The sequence below is a fragment of the Habropoda laboriosa genome, unplaced genomic scaffold (assembly GCF_001263275.1).
Source record: "Habropoda laboriosa isolate 0110345459 unplaced genomic scaffold, ASM126327v1 scaffold129, whole genome shotgun sequence".
Lineage (NCBI taxonomy): Eukaryota > Metazoa > Arthropoda > Insecta > Hymenoptera > Apidae > Habropoda > Habropoda laboriosa.
The window spans coordinates 1,284,322-1,301,903 of NW_017100255.1; the positions used below are offsets into that span (position 1 = coordinate 1,284,322).

At 35.5% G+C, this 17,582-nt stretch overlaps 4 protein-coding genes across 4 annotated transcripts in view; 1 reads left to right on the forward strand and 3 right to left on the reverse strand.

Moving 5' to 3' along the window:
- Positions 1-1,131: 1,131 nt before the first annotated feature.
- On the reverse strand, positions 1,132-7,657 carry LOC108572530 (angiomotin-like protein 1). Its single transcript, XM_017934782.1, has 13 exons — positions 7,591-7,657; positions 6,644-6,758; positions 6,290-6,471; positions 5,755-6,017; positions 5,475-5,670; positions 5,040-5,329; positions 4,552-4,952; positions 4,275-4,420; positions 3,859-4,193; positions 3,646-3,780; positions 3,391-3,572; positions 3,158-3,312; positions 1,132-2,037 (listed from the first exon to the last, which is right to left on the reverse strand). Exons 2-13 carry the CDS (start codon positions 6,720-6,722, stop codon positions 1,132-1,134), a joined length of 3,270 nt encoding a protein of 1,089 aa, XP_017790271.1. The 5' UTR covers positions 6,723-6,758; positions 7,591-7,657.
- Positions 7,658-8,325: 668 nt separating this feature from the next.
- Positions 8,326-9,339, forward strand: LOC108572541 (heat shock protein 67B2-like). The gene is made up of 4 exons (XM_017934793.1): positions 8,326-8,578; positions 8,759-8,962; positions 9,043-9,205; positions 9,285-9,339. The coding sequence occupies exons 1-4, from the start codon at positions 8,386-8,388 to the stop codon at positions 9,337-9,339; spliced, it is 615 nt and encodes a 204-aa protein (XP_017790282.1). The 5' UTR covers positions 8,326-8,385.
- A 262-nt stretch (positions 9,340-9,601) lies between these two features.
- On the reverse strand, positions 9,602-10,728 carry LOC108572540 (UPF0396 protein CG6066). The gene is made up of 4 exons (XM_017934792.1): positions 10,636-10,728; positions 10,383-10,467; positions 9,877-10,259; positions 9,602-9,779 (listed from the first exon to the last, which is right to left on the reverse strand). Exons 1-4 carry the CDS (start codon positions 10,725-10,727, stop codon positions 9,602-9,604), a joined length of 738 nt encoding a protein of 245 aa, XP_017790281.1. The 5' UTR covers position 10,728.
- A 3,641-nt stretch (positions 10,729-14,369) lies between these two features.
- LOC108572546 overlaps positions 14,370-17,582 on the reverse strand; it is a 13,878-nt gene continuing 10,665 nt past the window's right edge. Inside the window, exons 4-6 of the mRNA XM_017934802.1 lie at positions 16,083-16,391; positions 14,838-15,102; positions 14,370-14,777 (exon numbers count right to left, since the gene is read on the reverse strand). Coding sequence (XP_017790291.1) covers positions 14,370-14,777; positions 14,838-15,102; positions 16,083-16,391 — 982 coding nt within the window. The remainder of the gene's footprint in view (positions 14,778-14,837; positions 15,103-16,082; positions 16,392-17,582) is intronic.

Below are 17,582 nucleotides of genomic sequence, written 5' to 3' on the forward strand. Positions count from 1 at the left end.
ATCGAATCCCTCGCTGTGCATCCGGACAATCGAATTTTCGTACGCCTTTTCCATAGTTTCGCTTTTCCCATAAAAAAGCGAAACCGACTGGGTTATCTCATCTAGGTATCTTTATAACGTTTCCAAACAAGAAACGATCTTAAAGATACGTTTGAAAAAAAAAAAAAAGAACGGGAGAAATGCTTTCATAAGGCACGCGCAGAAATGCGATATTTGTGGCGGAAGAGTAAAAAATACAACTTCGAAAAATAACAATATGGCCGTCGTTCGATGGCCACACGCTCGATTCTTTTTCTTTTTTTATCCAAAGAACACCCGTTCTACCCGAATTCTAAAAGTTCCTGAACGTACGTCTTACTCCTAGTTGTACCGACCCTTCTTTCTTTCTCTTTTTTTTTGTTTTTCTTGTTTCTTCACGCAGTCTTTAAACAAAGGCACTTCGTTTCCGCGCGGTAATACGAATATATATTATTTGACAAGGCCGCAGTGTTCCTAGACGTAGGCACGGTGCATATGAAACGAGAGGAAATCAATTCCGTTTTCATAACAGAAGAGTTACTTTGGTAATGACTAGGTCATGCACTATCGCTACGCAACGATATACCGTGTTCCTCGCTATAGTCACGCGATCAGCTTCGCTTCTCCGTTTATAAATGGTAGTGAAGGGAACAAACGCTTCGTTTAATATTATGGCTGTGTTTCACGTGTCGCTCGCGCGACCGTACATTAGGATTCTATAGTTGCGAGAGCTAAACTGCTGGAGGATAAAGCAGAGGCACCTTTTGATTTTGCCTTTCCTCGTTCATCCCCAAACTGCCTCCCAAACTTCGTATATCGTTCGATTCTACCGGTGAACATCCCCACTCGGATCGAACAATATCGTGTCGTTCGTCGAAAACGCGCGAAAAAAAATAAAACACTCGAGACAGTGGAACAAACGTGTGTACCAAAACAATTTGGTAGGAAAAAAAAAAAGATTCTCGTACATGGAAGATAAAATACGGAAATATGTATCCTTCTGATCGCTCGTTATACTATCCGCGATTCCTCTTAGAAGAATATCTCGTCCCCAAGGACACTTTTTTTTTTTCTGTCGATTGGGAAGACTAACCCGGTTCCGAACGGTATAAATTAAAACTGAATGCGGTAGTTGCTCGGACGCGGTATGGATCTCGCCTTAGATGGAGGCAACGACGACGTGGAAGCCTCGCTGCTAGCAGTGCCTCCAGAATCGCGTCCTCCGCTCTTGCTGCTCACCGTGCTACCGGTGCTCTGTCCCCGTGAACCAGTCTGCTTCCTCAGGGTACCCTCGCTCAGGCGACCGTACTCCCCGATACGACGAGACGGCGGCGGTATCAGCGAGCGGCTCTGCATTTCCCTATGCTTCGTATCTGAATTCGAAGGCTGTTTCTTGCGAACGTTCTCGCCCTGTAGGCGCTCGTACTCGTGGCTAATCGTGGAAGACGGCTTCTTTAGAGAGTTGTTCGTAACCAATGATTCCGTGGCGGACGATTTCTTTCGACGCTGAGCCTTCATGTCGAATCTGCCGTATTCGATGGTGCAGTTGCTCGCGTCGCGTACCTTCATACTCGCAGAGGAGTCGAGTGCCGGGCCTGGGTCCGATTTCTTGCGTGTCTCCGTGTCGCTTAGCCGACAGTAACGAGAAGAACCAGTCGATTTCATATTCTTCGGTGGCCGCGGTAACGAACTGGGAGGAAGGCTGCCCGCGCGACGTGGCTCGCCCTCTTGCATCCTCTGCCTCTGCGAGCTTCTGCCCTGTTTCTCCAGCAGCATCATGTCTTCAGGCTTACCGTCTGACAATCTCGATACAGTGCCTTTCAGCCTAGAGGCTGCGCTCGCGAATTCCATGATACTCGGCGAGACTTCGCCACCGGAGTCGTCCAACAGGCGACTCTTGCTCGAGGCAGTGCTCGAGGTACCTGTGCTATCTACACCCGCCAATAATGGCTTGGGTATTTTTCCTTTTCGCGACGCAGTGCCTGGATTAGAGAATCCTGGAAAACAGCAAAGTGCCCGCTGAAACAAGAGAAAAACACAGCTTCGTTGGAGAGGAGATCCGGGACCTGGAAAAGAGGTTAGTGCTCGCCACAACAGCGCATGCACACTCAGGGATCACTCGGGACTGGGCTTCGGGGTGGTTTAGTTTGGATTAAGAGGGAGAGCAGGAACGTTCTCTTTTTTTTTTTTTGTTGCTGTTTTTGTTTAACGTATAAACCAAACACGTTGCAAAACACGATTAATACGTAGTTAATTGTAAAACGAAAAATCAATGGCACACAAAGATTTGTATTAGTGAAAATACAGTTTACTGAGTTTTTAAATAAAAAACGAGTAGCAAATGCATTCTTTACATATCATCTATGTATTATATTGTTTTATGATTTATACAGAGTTTGCTTTTTTTATGATATGGCAGTTTTATGATGCGGTAGATGTGATGTTTTTTCGTGTTATCGCGGGTAAAATGTGCTTTTCACTATGCATCGTGCGAATTTAATAAAGTGTAAGCTTTGAAACGAATTTCTTTTAAATGAAAAAAGCTTACTCTGTATATATTTCGCTAACAATGCAAAATAAAAAAAAAATATAAAAAATTCGTTAAAAAAAAGTGAATTAATATGACGCACATCGTTGTGCAAATAATGGCAACAGTAAACACAAGATAAGAATAGTTGATGTGTAATAGCGTAGATTTACTATTATCTTAACCTCTTGATATCATTATGACCCTCGTTTAAAATATAGTACACGTGTGAAAATACACGTCCAAAGTAATTAAAACAATTTTGTCCAAAGGAGAAAAAAAGAAAACATATCAACTATTCTCGTTCACACTACTAACTCAGATATAACATTGAAATACCTTTGACCGTACATCTGTAATATTTTCATAGTCTTCCGTAGCTATAAAGCTAAAGTAAACGCTAAAGAACTGAACGTCACAAAAAAAAAAACATTACGTTGAACGCAGAGTACATAGAAAAAAGAAACAAAATTCTGTGAAAAATGACTGTGAAGTGACTAATAAGATTCGACTTTTAGCTATTTTCTACATAGCCGATGTAAAAAATTAATTTTACTGCCGCGAGATCATTTTTACGTTTACCAATTATACGTTTACTTGGATCTTGCATACCTTACTAAGTAGCTGGGAGTCTAGTTCTTTTAACTGATCATCGAGACTTTTATTCGTTTGCTCGAAGCTGCCTTGCTTTCTATACTTGTAACTGTCCGTAACACTGTATGAACCAGTGCTTCCGTAACCACTGCCACCACCCAATACACTGCTTACTGTTACATATAAAAACCATAATTAAAGGATGACCGATTAGTAGATCGATAGATTTTTCATGGAAATGTTTCTTTTACCAAGTTCTGGCGTGCTTGTAAGCGCAGTATGATGGTCCGCTGATGTGCTTGAATGAGACGAATGAGCGGCAGGATAACTACCAACACCGCTACTGCTACTGCTATCCTTGTCATAGGTATGTTTCTGAAGGACTCTAATCATCGCATCTCTTTCAGCTAATTTTGATTCTAGATCTTTCATTCTATGTAACACAAAAAACTTCCATTAGTTTTATACATAATATGTATATATATGAGAAATAATGTTAATGTTACCTAGATTCAAGATCAGCCAATTTTTTCTGAGCAGCATGTACTTCATCCATGTGTCTCATTTTCTCGGAACGTGCTTCAGCAATTAATTTCTCGGCGTCCTGACTGGTTTTTTCCAACGCAGCTATCTTAGCGTCTCTGATTATTTAATAAGGAAAATAGATTACAATTAATGTATGTATAGCAAATCAAAAATTTTTAAGCGTGGAAACCTACTTTGGTAGACTAGCTGCATCAATTGCTGCTTGCCTTAGTGCACTTTCTTCCAGATAGCGTTGCTCCCACTTCGCAACATCACCTTCGAGTGACATAATTTTTTCGTCTCTTTCACGTATTCGTCGTTTTAATTCTGCGATCGTTTCTCCATTGGAGCATTGCTCATTACCGTTAACACCACCTCCGCCACCGCCGCCACCTTCTCTTAATTCTCGTTCCAATTGGCCTCTTAATTGTCTTTCTGTTTCTTCTCTTCTGTCGCTAGACGCTTGAAGAGAAGACAAAGCTCGTTGAAGTTGACCTACTCTTTCTACGTATACTTGTTTTTTCCGACACTGTGAAAAAAATGTTTATAACGAACAGTTTTGCAAGACATCAGAGCAACTTGCTTTAAAACGAAAAAACAAAACAATTACCTCTTCTTCCAGGCGCACCACATTGCCTTGTGCATTAGTAAGAGCAGTATCTAAAATATCTATGTGTGTACGTTGTTCCTGTAACGTCGCTCGTTGTGCTGCCAATTCGATTTCTTGTCTTTCTTTCGCTGCGGCTAATTCTTTATCTAAAATAAAAATTACTGGTTAGAAAGGAACAATTATTGGAATAAAATTATAATGTCAATAGGAATTAAATATCAATGGATACTAAAATATACTGTACATAACAAGTATAATAATGAATGTTAAAGCATACTTTGCGTAATCAATTGGCCAATCAATAACTCTCGTTGAGTTAATTCCTTCCTCATAGATTCCACGATCGACGGACTACCGGTTGGTGCTGGTAATAAATCTAATTCATGTCTTAATGCACGATTTAATTCGGTTAATCGTCTGCAGTCGTTTTGTAACCTCAATCTAGCAGCTCGTTCCAGTTTTTCTCTTCGTTCACTAGATGCCGCCAATTCCTCATGAGCCCTATGTACCTTTGCGATTTCTTGTTCCAATTTTTGAGATTTAGCAACTTTACTATAACACCGTTCTAATTCTAATTTTAAGGCACTGTTTTCTTGGATTATGATCTGTATCATTTCAGATGGCGGCCAAATTTCACCACTTGCAGATTCTGTTTCCTCTCTTCCTTTGGTCTGAGGTCTATAAAAATATAAAGAACAACATATTATCTATAATAAACAATTGTTAAACGTTAACTATCTTCAATTATCGTTTTATTTAATTCACCGTGGAGAAGTGGTGCGTAAATTGTAGTTATCAATATCTGGTTTGCCAATTCTAGATAGGTCAGGTTGTGATCTTGATAGCGTCAATTTTTCCATTGGTCCAAGAAGTCGAGATTTATTTTTTAAAGGTAACAAAACAGACATATATGAAGGCGGTGGTCGATCTTCTGACTCGCTATCATTTTGTTTCCCTCTGTCAGCATCTCTCATTCTCATATCAATATTTCCTCCATTATTTGTTAACTTACTGTATGATGGTACTTTAACTTCTTTTGCAAGATGTTTTAATACCTGCTTGGTTTAAACCAAATAAAATAATACTAATGAAAGAACAATCATGTTCAACAAAGTTCATTGCAAGAATATGTAATAATGTTTAATTAAAAGAAATCTCAAGCATTAATGTGTTTCATTATAATGCTAATAAAATAATCACCTGTGACTGACTAAGATAATCATCTGGTATGTCTGTAATTTCTTGACATCCTCCATTACTAGGTTGCTCATAAACATGGTCTTCATGAGATAAATTTGATAAAGACTGCATAGTAGGACTGTTTGAATGTCCTTTTCCACCACCATCACAATACAAGTAACCCATATCTCCATGCTCTCTTACTACACCTGATAACCTAAAATTAAATAATTAGTGCTTGTTAAACATTTATGACAAATTTGCAGATATTTTGTAATTACTCCTAGGAAATTTCTATTACCTTCCAGATGGTACCCATGAGTTGTCATCATTAGCATTGTGTATAATAAGTGTATTGTAGGAGCTTGTAGATACATCTAAGCTACTTCTATTGGAGCCTACACTGGTACGATTACTTAAATTATCTTTCAAACTATTTCTATTAGAACCATTAATGCTGTCTTTAAGGCTATTTCGATTGGAACCATTCAAATTCTCTTTCAAACTGTTTCTGTTTGATCCAGTCAAACTGTCCTTCAAACTGTTTCTGTTGAGCAGATTACCCTGGATTGCAATAAAATAGTTTGCACTTATGTAACTTAATAATAGTGTATGTAAGAATAATATAGGTGAGTAATTTGGTATTAAAAAACAACCATTTATTACAAAGACAAGAATAAAATAAAAATATATGATAAAAGTGACTACAATTCTTCAACAGATGAAAAATGTGAAAACACTATACATGTATACAATTAAAAGTATAAATTACAGTTGGTAAAATTATTAAAAATGTTATGTAAAAATATGTAATGAATGAATTTAGTCATACTTACTTGTATATTTGGTATATTTTCTTTATGACTGGAAGATCTAGATGGACTTTGCTGTTGATTCTCTTGACCTTGAGGTTCTTGGCGAGCTGTGTGTCTTATAACATAGCGATCTTCATTGGTTAAATTCTCATTTGATGTTGAAACATCAGTTTCACTGCCACTCAAACTTTGTGGAAGACCACCTATCAAATATACATTGCACATGTTTTGAAGAATGTTGAGTTTACAATATTTTACAAATGAAATACATTTGAAAAAAGTTTAGAAGAGGTACACAATTTTTAATTACATATATGAATTTCATTATTCTGAAATATTTTAATAGTTTAAAGTACATATATTACAGAATTATACCTTGCATTGATAGTTGCTTCCTCTGTATATTATTATTTGAAAAAGGCAAGAATCTGCTACCTTGTTGCAGAGAACTCATTTTTCTATTTTTTCATTTACACCTTTTTTATTTTATCTGCAAACACAATATCAAAATTAGTTTCTAACAACTGCTCCAAAAGAACCAGTGCATTTACGTTTCATCTCTTTAGGCACATGTTAATAAATTAATATTAATATCATATTAATAAATTAATCGATTTAATAAAGATTACTTTATTTTAATTTCACCTATTCCTTGCACACTTGCACGTGTAACGTTACAAAACTTCACGTATAAAGGTTTATCTTTACACACTTTCAAGAAAATTCGAATTTTTAGCATGCTTATCCTTATAAAAAGATTTTAGAAGACATTTCATTTAAGTACTTCACCTCGAAACTGGTCGAGAAGACGAACGAAAAAGATGCGAACAATACTCACAGATTAATCACTCTACATCTCTGAATGTTAAAAACCACTGGTAACGTAAACCTATTCATGCATTCTTCTACTTGACACTACGCGGCATTCGAAAACGAGAAAGAAAGAGAGAATTACGAGAAGACCGTGTACGAGAAAGAGATAGTGATGTTATAGTAATGGTAAAGCAGAGCACTCTGACAGAGGTGTCAACACTCTGGAATGTTGATAATCCGGAGATATTGAATTTTTCGTTGATGCGTAACATCGTAGCGGGAAAGTATTCGAGGTCTCATGAATTCGACTCATCAGTATATGCACGTTGCAAACTCGAGAACGCAGCTTTTGCATGCGATCTTTAATATTTTTATAACTTTCTGAACTTGAAGGGCTGTATAAATAAACAAAAGAATATACTCGAACTTCTCCTAGCGAGGGTTTTTCACATGCCGCGTTATCGAAATACAAGCAGATGGTCCTATCGAATTGTTGTCCGATTACTCACATTATGCGGAGGTGCAAAAACGGGATGAGTGTCGTAATAATTTCAATAAATTAGTACACTTTACTGCTCCACGCACGAGAAATAAAAATTGCTAGTTCCCGCATTCCTCATCAGGGTGCGACGTATACGAAAGCGGGATATGCTCTTCCTGACTCTTCTAAACTTTCCCAACTTTTTTCTTCGTCCATAGATGAATCACTAAAAAGCAATGTACGCTGAATATCATCCCCATACCTTTTTTAAATATTTTGTTACGATCGATGTAACAGTTTCTTTCTTTTTCAACCAACAAAACAAAATGTTTTTACATTTTATTCTAAAGTAAGAAATTTATGCCAAGTTCATTATATCTTTGAAATATGCAATTTAAATTCTTACGACAGACTTCTAATTTATTTTCGAGTAATTATTGATTCAAATTAAATATTTTCAAACACATAGATTCCATTTCAAGTTGAATCGAATTAAAATAAATTTCGTTGGTATCATTCTTTGATATAAATGGTTAAGTCACGTTCATTAGTATGTAACAGTGTTTAAAGAAAATTATCTCCGTAAAAGTTGATATCAGACAGTATCGTTATCTTTCACGTTGTGAAGAAATGCGATTATATCTTGGCACTGGGTCATTTAAAATACTCGATGCAATAAATAGTAAAGTACTTGGAAAAGTACAAATTTACTTTAGAACGCAGCTTAACTTATAACATTTCCATAGCTACAATGTCTGTCTACTATATCGTAATTTAGTAACCTGCATACAGTACATGTTGTTTAATTGCAGACGAACCAAAAATGTTCAACATTAATAAATTAATTATGAATTTTAACAAATCGCAACAGTTTTGTAAATTTATTTCTTCTAGATTGTTACATAATAATTCATATCTTACACCAGAAGCATTTGTCTATCACAAATTGTTAAAAATCACTTCATGCAGAAGACTTTCTAGTCACGGTAATTTACAAACAAAAAATAGTAAAAAAAGTAGAGATATCTGTCAAGCCACTTATTGACAATTTTTAAAAAATATAGAAAATATCTTTTCATTTGCACACTTTTGTGATCTATTTTAAAGCTACTTTATAATTTGAACTGACATGTTTTGTAAATTTGTTTATTGTAAATATACAATTTTATTTATGATGTGTCAAACATGTGTTTTAGTGCAACCAAGTGTACATTTATCAACCTCAACACTTCTTAATACTGATATTAACACAATGTCTGCTGATGGCAAAAAATCTTTAAATGTTCATTATAATGATATTTTAAAAGCTCAAAATGATACTAGTGTTTTAATCATTGATGTAAGGGAAAAAGAAGAAATTGACGAAACTGGAAAATTACCTGGAAGCATTCATATACCAAGTGTGTTTCAATATCATTAGATCAACTTAATTTTATTGTTTAAAAAATTAGATAATTATTATTAAATTCTGTTACTATAGTGGGAGAAGTTGCAAATACTTTGTTGAGCCTTACAGAAAAAGATTTTAAGAATAAGTTTGATAAAACAAAACCTTCAAAGGACACAAAGATCATATTAAGCTGCAGATCTGGAAAAAGAAGTGGCATGGTTCAAGAAGAAATACAAAAACTTGGATATGAAAAGTATTCATATGCTAAGCATAAATTTTAATATATACATATTTTAGTATTGTTCTAAATAAATATATTTATTCTGTTTCAGTGCATACAACTATGTTGGGGGATGGCTAGATTGGGAAAGCAATCAAAAAGTATAAACTTGACACATCATAGTAATTGTTTCTATATGAAGATGTATGTGCTAATAAATTGTTATCAATAATTTAAAATTAAAACGTTTAACTTGATCCTAATTAGTAATTCTTGTATTATATAATGTATAATCAATTAATTTAATATATTTACATGTACTTCAATGTATGTATACATACGTGTATACAAATATTTGATCATGTATTCATTGTCTTTATATACATAGTCATATAAGATGAACAAAATTTTTTATACAAAATGATAACATTACTTTTTTTTCTGTTCCTGAGCCAATTTCTGGTTAACCATCTCTCTAAACTGTCCCAAAATAAGATTCTCTCTCTTTTGTCGTTCTTCTTTACTAAACATAGCCAACGCTCGTTTTTCATCAGCTGAATAAATCTGGTTCTCTTTACGAATACGAACAGCTTCCATTCGTCGATGTCTACAAAAAAATAAGGTTAATATTAGAATATATTTCTATCAATTTTATTGCTGTTTTATAATTTCCATCAGCAAATAATTTTAAAAGGGTATGTTACCTGCTGCCACTCATGACATAGCCAACAGATTCATATGCTGCAATCTCTTCTGAAGTCAAACCAATTTCACCTCTCCTAGGTATACGTTTTCCTTCTGCTACATATGCAGCCATAGCTGCACCTTCACCTGGCAACAGAGCTTTGCCAAAGTCTTTAGCAGATAACGTCACATGTGGTTTTTGAACTGGCCCTACTATGCTTTCATCTCCACTGTCATCTGAGCTTGATCCTCTCTTAACTTTTGTTTTATCATTAACTCCATTCTTTTCTACCCACTCCAATTCTTCAGGCTCAGTATCAGAACTGGTATCTGACTTTTTCTTTTTCTTTTTCTTCTTTTTTTCCTTCTTAGCTTTCTTTTCCTTCTTTAATTTCTTACTTTTCTAAAAGAACAATGAAGCATTGCTATAGTCAAATAGTTTATAATAAAAGCACATAATAAAATAGGTCTCATATATTCACATTTAATAAAAAAGTACTTAAAGCAACGAGAATAGCTTCTGTACCTTTTTCTTCATCTCATGTTTTCTTTTTCTATCCTTTGGTATAATACTATCTTTGTATTTATTAATCTCCTCATCTTCTTCTGAGCTATATTAACAACAAAACATTTACCATGTACACATTATTTATAGTAACCAAACAATGTTAGTTGTGGCAAACAAACGTGACAACATCGAAATTATTGGCATTCACATTGATAAAATAATTTAAATAATACAGATATCGGAATTAGTAAGGAACATTGCAGTATCTTACTCTTCGATTCGTGTTGGCGATTTACCCCAAATTCTATCGACACCACATAACCCAATTTGCTCTCTGTCTCGTCTACGTGCGTCCATTGTCATAATTATCTTGCTTGTTTACATGCCCATGTCACGATTTAAAATAGGTTACCATGACGCCCCCTAGTTTAAATCACAAACATTAAAAAAAATCAGCGGATTCTACGAAATTCATTTGTAAGATAATTAAGATGTATATTCTTGCCGGCTTCTTTTCATAAATATTAAATTTAAAACTGCTATATATAATTTCAAACTATTTCTAGGAATATTTTTATATAGAAAAAAATAGAATAGAAAAAAGGTGCACAGATGAAACGTAGATAGAAAAGTAAAAATAATTTCGAGACTTTATTGTTTGTCTGTTTCATAAAACATTCTGCAGAGAAGGAATTTCAATGTGAATTCCAATAATGTGGTATCAAAACATGTTTTAATAAATATCAATAAAAAATACATTACACAAAATATCTACAATGATTACAAAGATCGATATAAAATTACATGTCTCTGGACAGCATCACTGTCCGAGACTTATAAATGTACAAAGTAGCAATTGTCGTCGTGTCTAATCGTAATGTTAGTAATATCTATTGTAATTAATAAATATTATAATTATGATCCTCTCCTTCGTCAGTACTCCGATAGAAAAATATCCGTAACAATTCCAGTTATTTAAAATCCTAAGCATCATGCATTTCCAAATAATATAAAGAAAATACGTAGTTTAATAATATACCGTTACAGTGAAAATTATTGCAGCTGCGTTAATATTGAACTGATTCATTGGAATTCAAGGAAGTGCTTTCGTAAACAAGATTCGATAATTAATACTTTCGTAATAACAAAGATATGACAAGGCACTCTTAACAAGTCTATCCTTTCCCATTCCTTTCTTTTATCTATGAAAACCTCATTTCTAACCAACATTATGTCTCAAGAGGTACGTACACATAATACTTCCTCCATTAATTCTTGAAGCTTGGTTTTCATTTCGCGTCGATTATAATCATTCGAATGATATTGTAATTAATTTTATATGAAAAAATTGCAAAAAATATATCATTTGTATGTAAAATCTATTTATAGAAATTGAAATTAGAAATTCGTCTTAAGCAATTTTACGATACGAAGCAAAAATAGAATTCAATGTTCTTCGAATAATTATAAACGATACTTCAACGTAAAGGAGGAATTAGACTTGTTTTAAAAATTTCAATTAAAATTAAAATCCTCTCTCCCTACATTAAAATCAGCAAAAAATATTGCAATAAATCAATTCTCTGAGTTTTCATATTTATGAATTGTAAAATTGTGACAAGAATAAAATCGAACACGAATTTCATATGATTGTTTCCTTACAATTACATTATCTTAATACTTTCTTGTATTGTCGAGAAATACCGTATAAACGCAACGAAAGGATGATTAACACCATTGCAGGGTAAACTATTGTATTCGTTGGAATATAGAAGCACCATCGATTTACGCTGTAATCTCTATGAAAATAACTACACTAGTTTTCATAAAAATTACAACGCTGAATATCAAATCAAGAAAGATACTGAGCGATCGCAAAAACTTTAATACATTAAAAGTATAAGAAAATCACACTTCACTATAACCAAAACATTTAGAAAGAACACTCTGTATCTCGAATTAGTCATAAATTGTGTTTTGAAAAATTGTGAATTAAATTATAAAAATTATCGTATCGATAAAATTCAAATAAATACAACATACCGAAAAATTCACTGGTAACATATCAAAAGTATTTTTACCATTGATAAATATTTATCTAAATGCTATATAATAAAAGTCGTGTTAAAATTTTTGCAATCACCCAATATTCTCGATATTTTGACTAAATGTTTACATACACCTCACTTATTTCATAGTTTCTCGTTAAATAAATAAACTTCGTTCGTCGAATTACAGACTGTTTCGAAGAAAAGTGTCCAAAGGAAATTTATTTCAAACCGCTTAACGCTCATAAAAAAAACGATAGACATTTTGTTTCTTCAGACTTTGCTCAAATTTTCAGCAAGGAAGCTCAAGTCAGAAAAGCACTTTGTCTCTTACGTAAGTATACCGTCCCTTAGTTCTTTTTATGTTTTTCGAACGTCACGCCTCTAAAATATCTCTAGCTCCTGTGAATTTCTACTTTACATGCGTATCCGAAATTTTTAAGAATTTCATTCGTACACTGATTCCCTATGCAACTGTATAGTGGTTACTTTTATTGTTACGCACTAATACTGTTTCGTCTAAAATGACGCAGTTTATCATAAATAGATGGAGTAAATTGTTGTAAAGTAATCGTTACAACAAATAAAATCGTTCGCATATTTATCGAATTAAAATAAAATTTCTACACTGAAACATAATGGATCCCTGTACTTTGTACTAAAAAAAAATATATATATATATCGCATATTAAAAGGGAGAAATTTCGTATGTGATTAAAATTCGAAGGAAAATCAAAAGAATCTTCGTTCAATAAATTGTAAAACACAATGCAAGAAGTTCTAAAGAGAAAGAAAAGAAAAATGTCCGTAAAAAGATTTATCGATTAAATCGTTGAAATTCATTATTTTACATATGTTTATGTACAAAAACGAGGCTTACAGTAGCGAGACACTGTAGAAATTTTGGAAATAACAACCTTCGTAGTAAGCACTTCGGTATAGCAATAGATCATTGGTATCATCTTAGATTTTTCGTTACAATATACTATAACAAAGTGACGAAAACGTTTATCCGTGTTTTCGTTTTGCCCTGGAGATCCGAAAGAGGAATAAGAGGAAGATCAACCTATACCATAAGATAAATAACTAACCATCCCTATAGGATAAGATGAACACGATTACATGTCTCAAGAATAAAACTTCTCGATATATTATTGCTCAGCCAATATCAATTATCACGTACCAAAGCAATTCCCGGTTCGTCGTTTTTAAAAGCGCGCGCTTTGGTTCGTCATTGATCGACTGTATACGAATCGGGCTTGATAACAATCTTCTTTCTAAAAAAGAACGAATCATGGCAGTGTGACTCTTATATAAATTTCCATCAGAAAATCTCGATGACGGTGCCCGGTGTTTATCTGACGCGTTAATTAATCGTTACTCGCATCCGGAATTATAAAACATCATCCCGGCAGGAACTCAGTACATTCGAATGAATAAAAATGTACAAACCGCTACGCAAACAAATGTAGTTTAAAAATGTAGGAATAGATCAACAAAATTTGTGTTTGCTTGTTGGTATTTGGATGTTTCGAATTTGGTACTTTAATCCTCAAACTTGTAGACTGAAATACCTCAATAAAACCCTGTCCAAACATTGAAATACAATTACACTATACGATTAACCTTCTTATCGAGGACTTAAACCAGTAAACCGCGGAATCGATATGATAAAAACAAATCGTCGATACAACTTGAAATGCGTTTAAGAACAAAGAGAGAGAGAGAGAGAGAGAGAGAGAAAGAGAGAGAGAGAGACACACACAAAACGATACACAGTTGACTATCTTTTTTATACATAAAGCGAATCGGTCGATTTCATACAGCAAATAACCAGACAAAAATCCTTCAATATACGACACAGGTCACTCAGTTTCCATTCTACCGTTCGAGGATTAACGCAATCATCCAAACATCTCGTTACATCCGCGCGAAGATTTCCCGAACGAGCGTCGAATCATACAAGAGCTTCCGTGTGGTAATGATGGTAATGATGATGAATGTGCTCGTGAACGTGCTTTCGACCGGTACTCGCTGCCGCGTTCTGCGAGAATTCTCGTTCCAGCCAACGTACGACCTGGACCATCGCTCTTGCCTGATCTTGTTCCCTGGTCGCGTGTTTCAGTTGATGCTTCTTGCTCGACTTGCCGCATTGCTGCGTTTGACCGAACTGCGTCGCCTCGTTACGCTGTTGTACATTATGATTGCTCGGCGGGGTCTGATTCATAGGATGCTGATTGTTTGTTGCCAGATTGCCGACGTTACGATTCGCGTTTGGGGTGGTGGTGGTGGTGGTGGTAGTGGTGGTGGTGGTGGTGGTGGTAGTGGTGGCGGCAGCAGTGGCGGCAGCGGAGGCGGCGTTGGTCTGTTGATCCGCGTACGCGTTCGTACTGGTCATGGTACGTGGTAAAACTTGCGGTTGAACGTATGCTCGCGGCGGTTGCACCGTAGCAGCGTTGTTCCTCTGAAGACCGTACTGCGTCCGCGTCTTCCTCAGATTCCCCCGTGACTTCGCAGGTACCTTGGAGAACGACGTGAAGCCCTGAGGCTTTTCCCGAGTTGGCTTGTGGTAGGCTGTCGCCGCAGGCCGAGATTCCGACGGTGAACGACAGTCTTGATTGTAGTGAGGCGAAGGCTCGACGTGCGGGGTTTGGGATGGAATGCGCAGTTGCTCGTTCTGATGTCGTTTCCTGGATTGACAGACGTGCGAAGTTTTCTTCCATTAGTAATTCTCTTCTCGAACAGTAATCAGATGGAATTATGCATTTATTCTAATTATATGTATTCTTTTCGGCGAGAAGAAGAAGAAGAAGGGGAGGAGGAAGAAAGAACGTGTGCACGGTATATATGTCGTGCTAGATGGTACGGCAAAAATATTGTATGTTCTCGGTATACTTGCAAAAAGACGCTAAATCAATATAGTACGTGTGGTTAGTTTCTTAGAAATTCAATTTGAAGTTTTACAATAGATCTAGAAACAAATGACTGAAACGTGACTTAAAATTCCAAAAGTGAATTTCTATGCAATGTAAAACCCAATTAAAAAATTTGTTTCGCATTTCACGAAGAAAACAAAGGACGTTACAAGCAATAATACTTATCAGACAGAAAATTCAATTTTTTTTGTTGTAAATACTGCCAATGGGTCATTTCTGACCCGGCCGCTCCTCCTAGTATTAATTTAACACGTTGAATGCCACGCCAATTTTACAGGGATTGTCCGTGGCGCCACGATGAATTTTCTATTATGCGATACATGTAATGTTGAAATATTATCTGCAATAGATAAGTTACAGTGTATAACAATGTTTGGCATGTTAATTGCGACGGGGGTCACCGGTGGCCCCCATGGCGTCACTGCCAAGTTGAGTGCCGGTCACCGGTGACCCCCGTGGCATTCAACGTGTTAATAAAAAAAAAATCCTTTATTTCTTATATTACAACTATGCACGTATTATCGGTACCTAAAGTGTTAATTTGTATTTTTCCTACTGAACTTGTTTTACTTAGTACACCGAAGACACTGCAGTTCGAGAGAATAATAGAATAATATTGTTCCAGTGAGATAATCATATTAGAAATCTATCGTTCTTCTCTTTTATCGTTCTTTTCCCCTTAAAACAAGGAGAATGTCGCGATTTTCCGCACGGTTGAACGCGAAAGGCCGTACCTTGACGTATGAAAACTGAGATTATTCTTTTCCATGTTCGCCTGAATAATTTCCAAGAGCTGTTGCCTTTGTAGGGCGCCACTGCGTTTTCGCTGATTAGTCGTGAGAAGAGGCGTCAAGGGGGAAACTGCGGGGGAAACATCACTGTCATCGCTAATATCACCCTCGGAGCTATTGGAATAGGGTGATGGTAAATGAGGCACGGGCCCCACCCTTCTGCGTAATTCCTCCTGCTTTATTCGATTCGTTCGCGCGTTTTCACCGTCATCCTCGCTGTGGGTATCCACCTCTTTCTGTTCGTTCTGACACAGACAAAAGGAAAATATTTTCATTCACCGTATTAACAGCATTACTAAATACAAAGCGCCGAACTGTCGAGGGAGTTTTTCGAGATTCTTTTAATCCTCTTCTTTTTCTTTTTTGTATTTGTTAAATGTACTTTCGGTATTTTTAACAATACTGTTTTCTTTTTCTTTTTTTTAAATCATCGATAGTTAGAAAGAAATTGTAGTCTCGTTTTCTGATAAGTGACCGAGTTATTTTTCACGTCAAATTATTGGCTCCCAAATAGAATATCGATTATTGGAGTTCATACGAGATGAATGTAATTATCAGGAGAGGACGCTTCAACAATGCGTTGTATTTGAACTGACCAGATTTTCTCGAGGCAAATTCGGTACATTTTTAATAAAAATATATATACTCCGTAAGTGTGATCAAGTGAAGTTGTATTTTAATCGAATTATTGTATTTAACGAATTAGAAGAAATAAATGAATCAAAGATACGTAAGTACTTGATACTTAAACATTAGTTACACATATTTATTCGAATGAGAATCACTTTCGATAATTTGTCATTGTTTAAAATTTCTTCATAAAATTTGACCACAGTTTACATTAATTACAATTTATATGTTTTTCAAAGTATCTAAACCCTAATTCATTTCTTTCATCGTCCAAATTTTCCCAATTATTGAAAACGCTCGTTCAACTGGTGCATTCAGTTGCTTCAATTATACATTTCCTTCCTGTACATTCAGTTGTGTCTTTTGAAAAGTCAGTACAGCATTCGGTAAAAAATTTAAATCACTTTTTTCTTCTTTTCAGAAATTCAGAATTGTTTTTCTCAAAACTTTCCCTTTAACTCCGCCAAACTCCTAGAAACATCCCTCAGAATCGCTTCTCGGAATCAAATATCCAGGTTACACGGGCACACGTAACTATTTCATTCACTGGCCAAAGGAGTTCAACGAACACCGTGTACCGATACAACCAAAAAAGAAGCCAACACCGATACACAATAAAAAAAAAAAGAAAAAGAAAAAGAAAAAAAGAAGAAGATCGAATAAAGAGGAGAACAGCCTCTTCTCTCTCTCTCTCTCCCCTGTCTCTCCCCCCGAGCGATAAATCTCTAAAGGCAGAAATGATAAATCCGCTTCTAGCTTCTAGAATTGTCGGGTTACGAAAGAGGAGGATGCGGCTCCATAAAAACCCGAGGC

Coding starts and splice junctions, on each gene's coding strand:
- LOC108572530 (XM_017934782.1), bottom strand. CDS start 6,722: ATGAGTTCTCTGCAACAAGGTAGCAGATTCTTGCCTTTTTCAAATAAT. Junction 6,018..6,289: donor AAAATATACCAAATATACAA/GTAAGTATGACT, acceptor ATTGCAATCCAG/GGTAATCTGCTCAACAGAAA. Junction 5,671..5,754: donor TCATGGGTACCATCTGGAAG/GTAATAGAAATT, acceptor ATTTAATTTTAG/GTTATCAGGTGTAGTAAGAG.
- LOC108572540 (XM_017934792.1), bottom strand. CDS start 10,727: ATGACAATGGACGCACGTAGACGAGACAGAGAGCAAATTGGGTTATGT. Junction 10,468..10,635: donor TCGCCAACACGAATCGAAGA/GTAAGATACTGC, acceptor TTGTTAATATAG/CTCAGAAGAAGATGAGGAGA. Junction 10,260..10,382: donor AACATGAGATGAAGAAAAAG/GTACAGAAGCTA, acceptor TTGTTCTTTTAG/AAAAGTAAGAAATTAAAGAA.
- LOC108572541 (XM_017934793.1), top strand. CDS start 8,386: ATGTTCAACATTAATAAATTAATTATGAATTTTAACAAATCGCAACAG. Junction 8,963..9,042: donor TGGAAGCATTCATATACCAA/GTGTGTTTCAAT, acceptor CTGTTACTATAG/TGGGAGAAGTTGCAAATACT. Junction 9,206..9,284: donor CAAAAACTTGGATATGAAAA/GTATTCATATGC, acceptor ATTCTGTTTCAG/TGCATACAACTATGTTGGGG.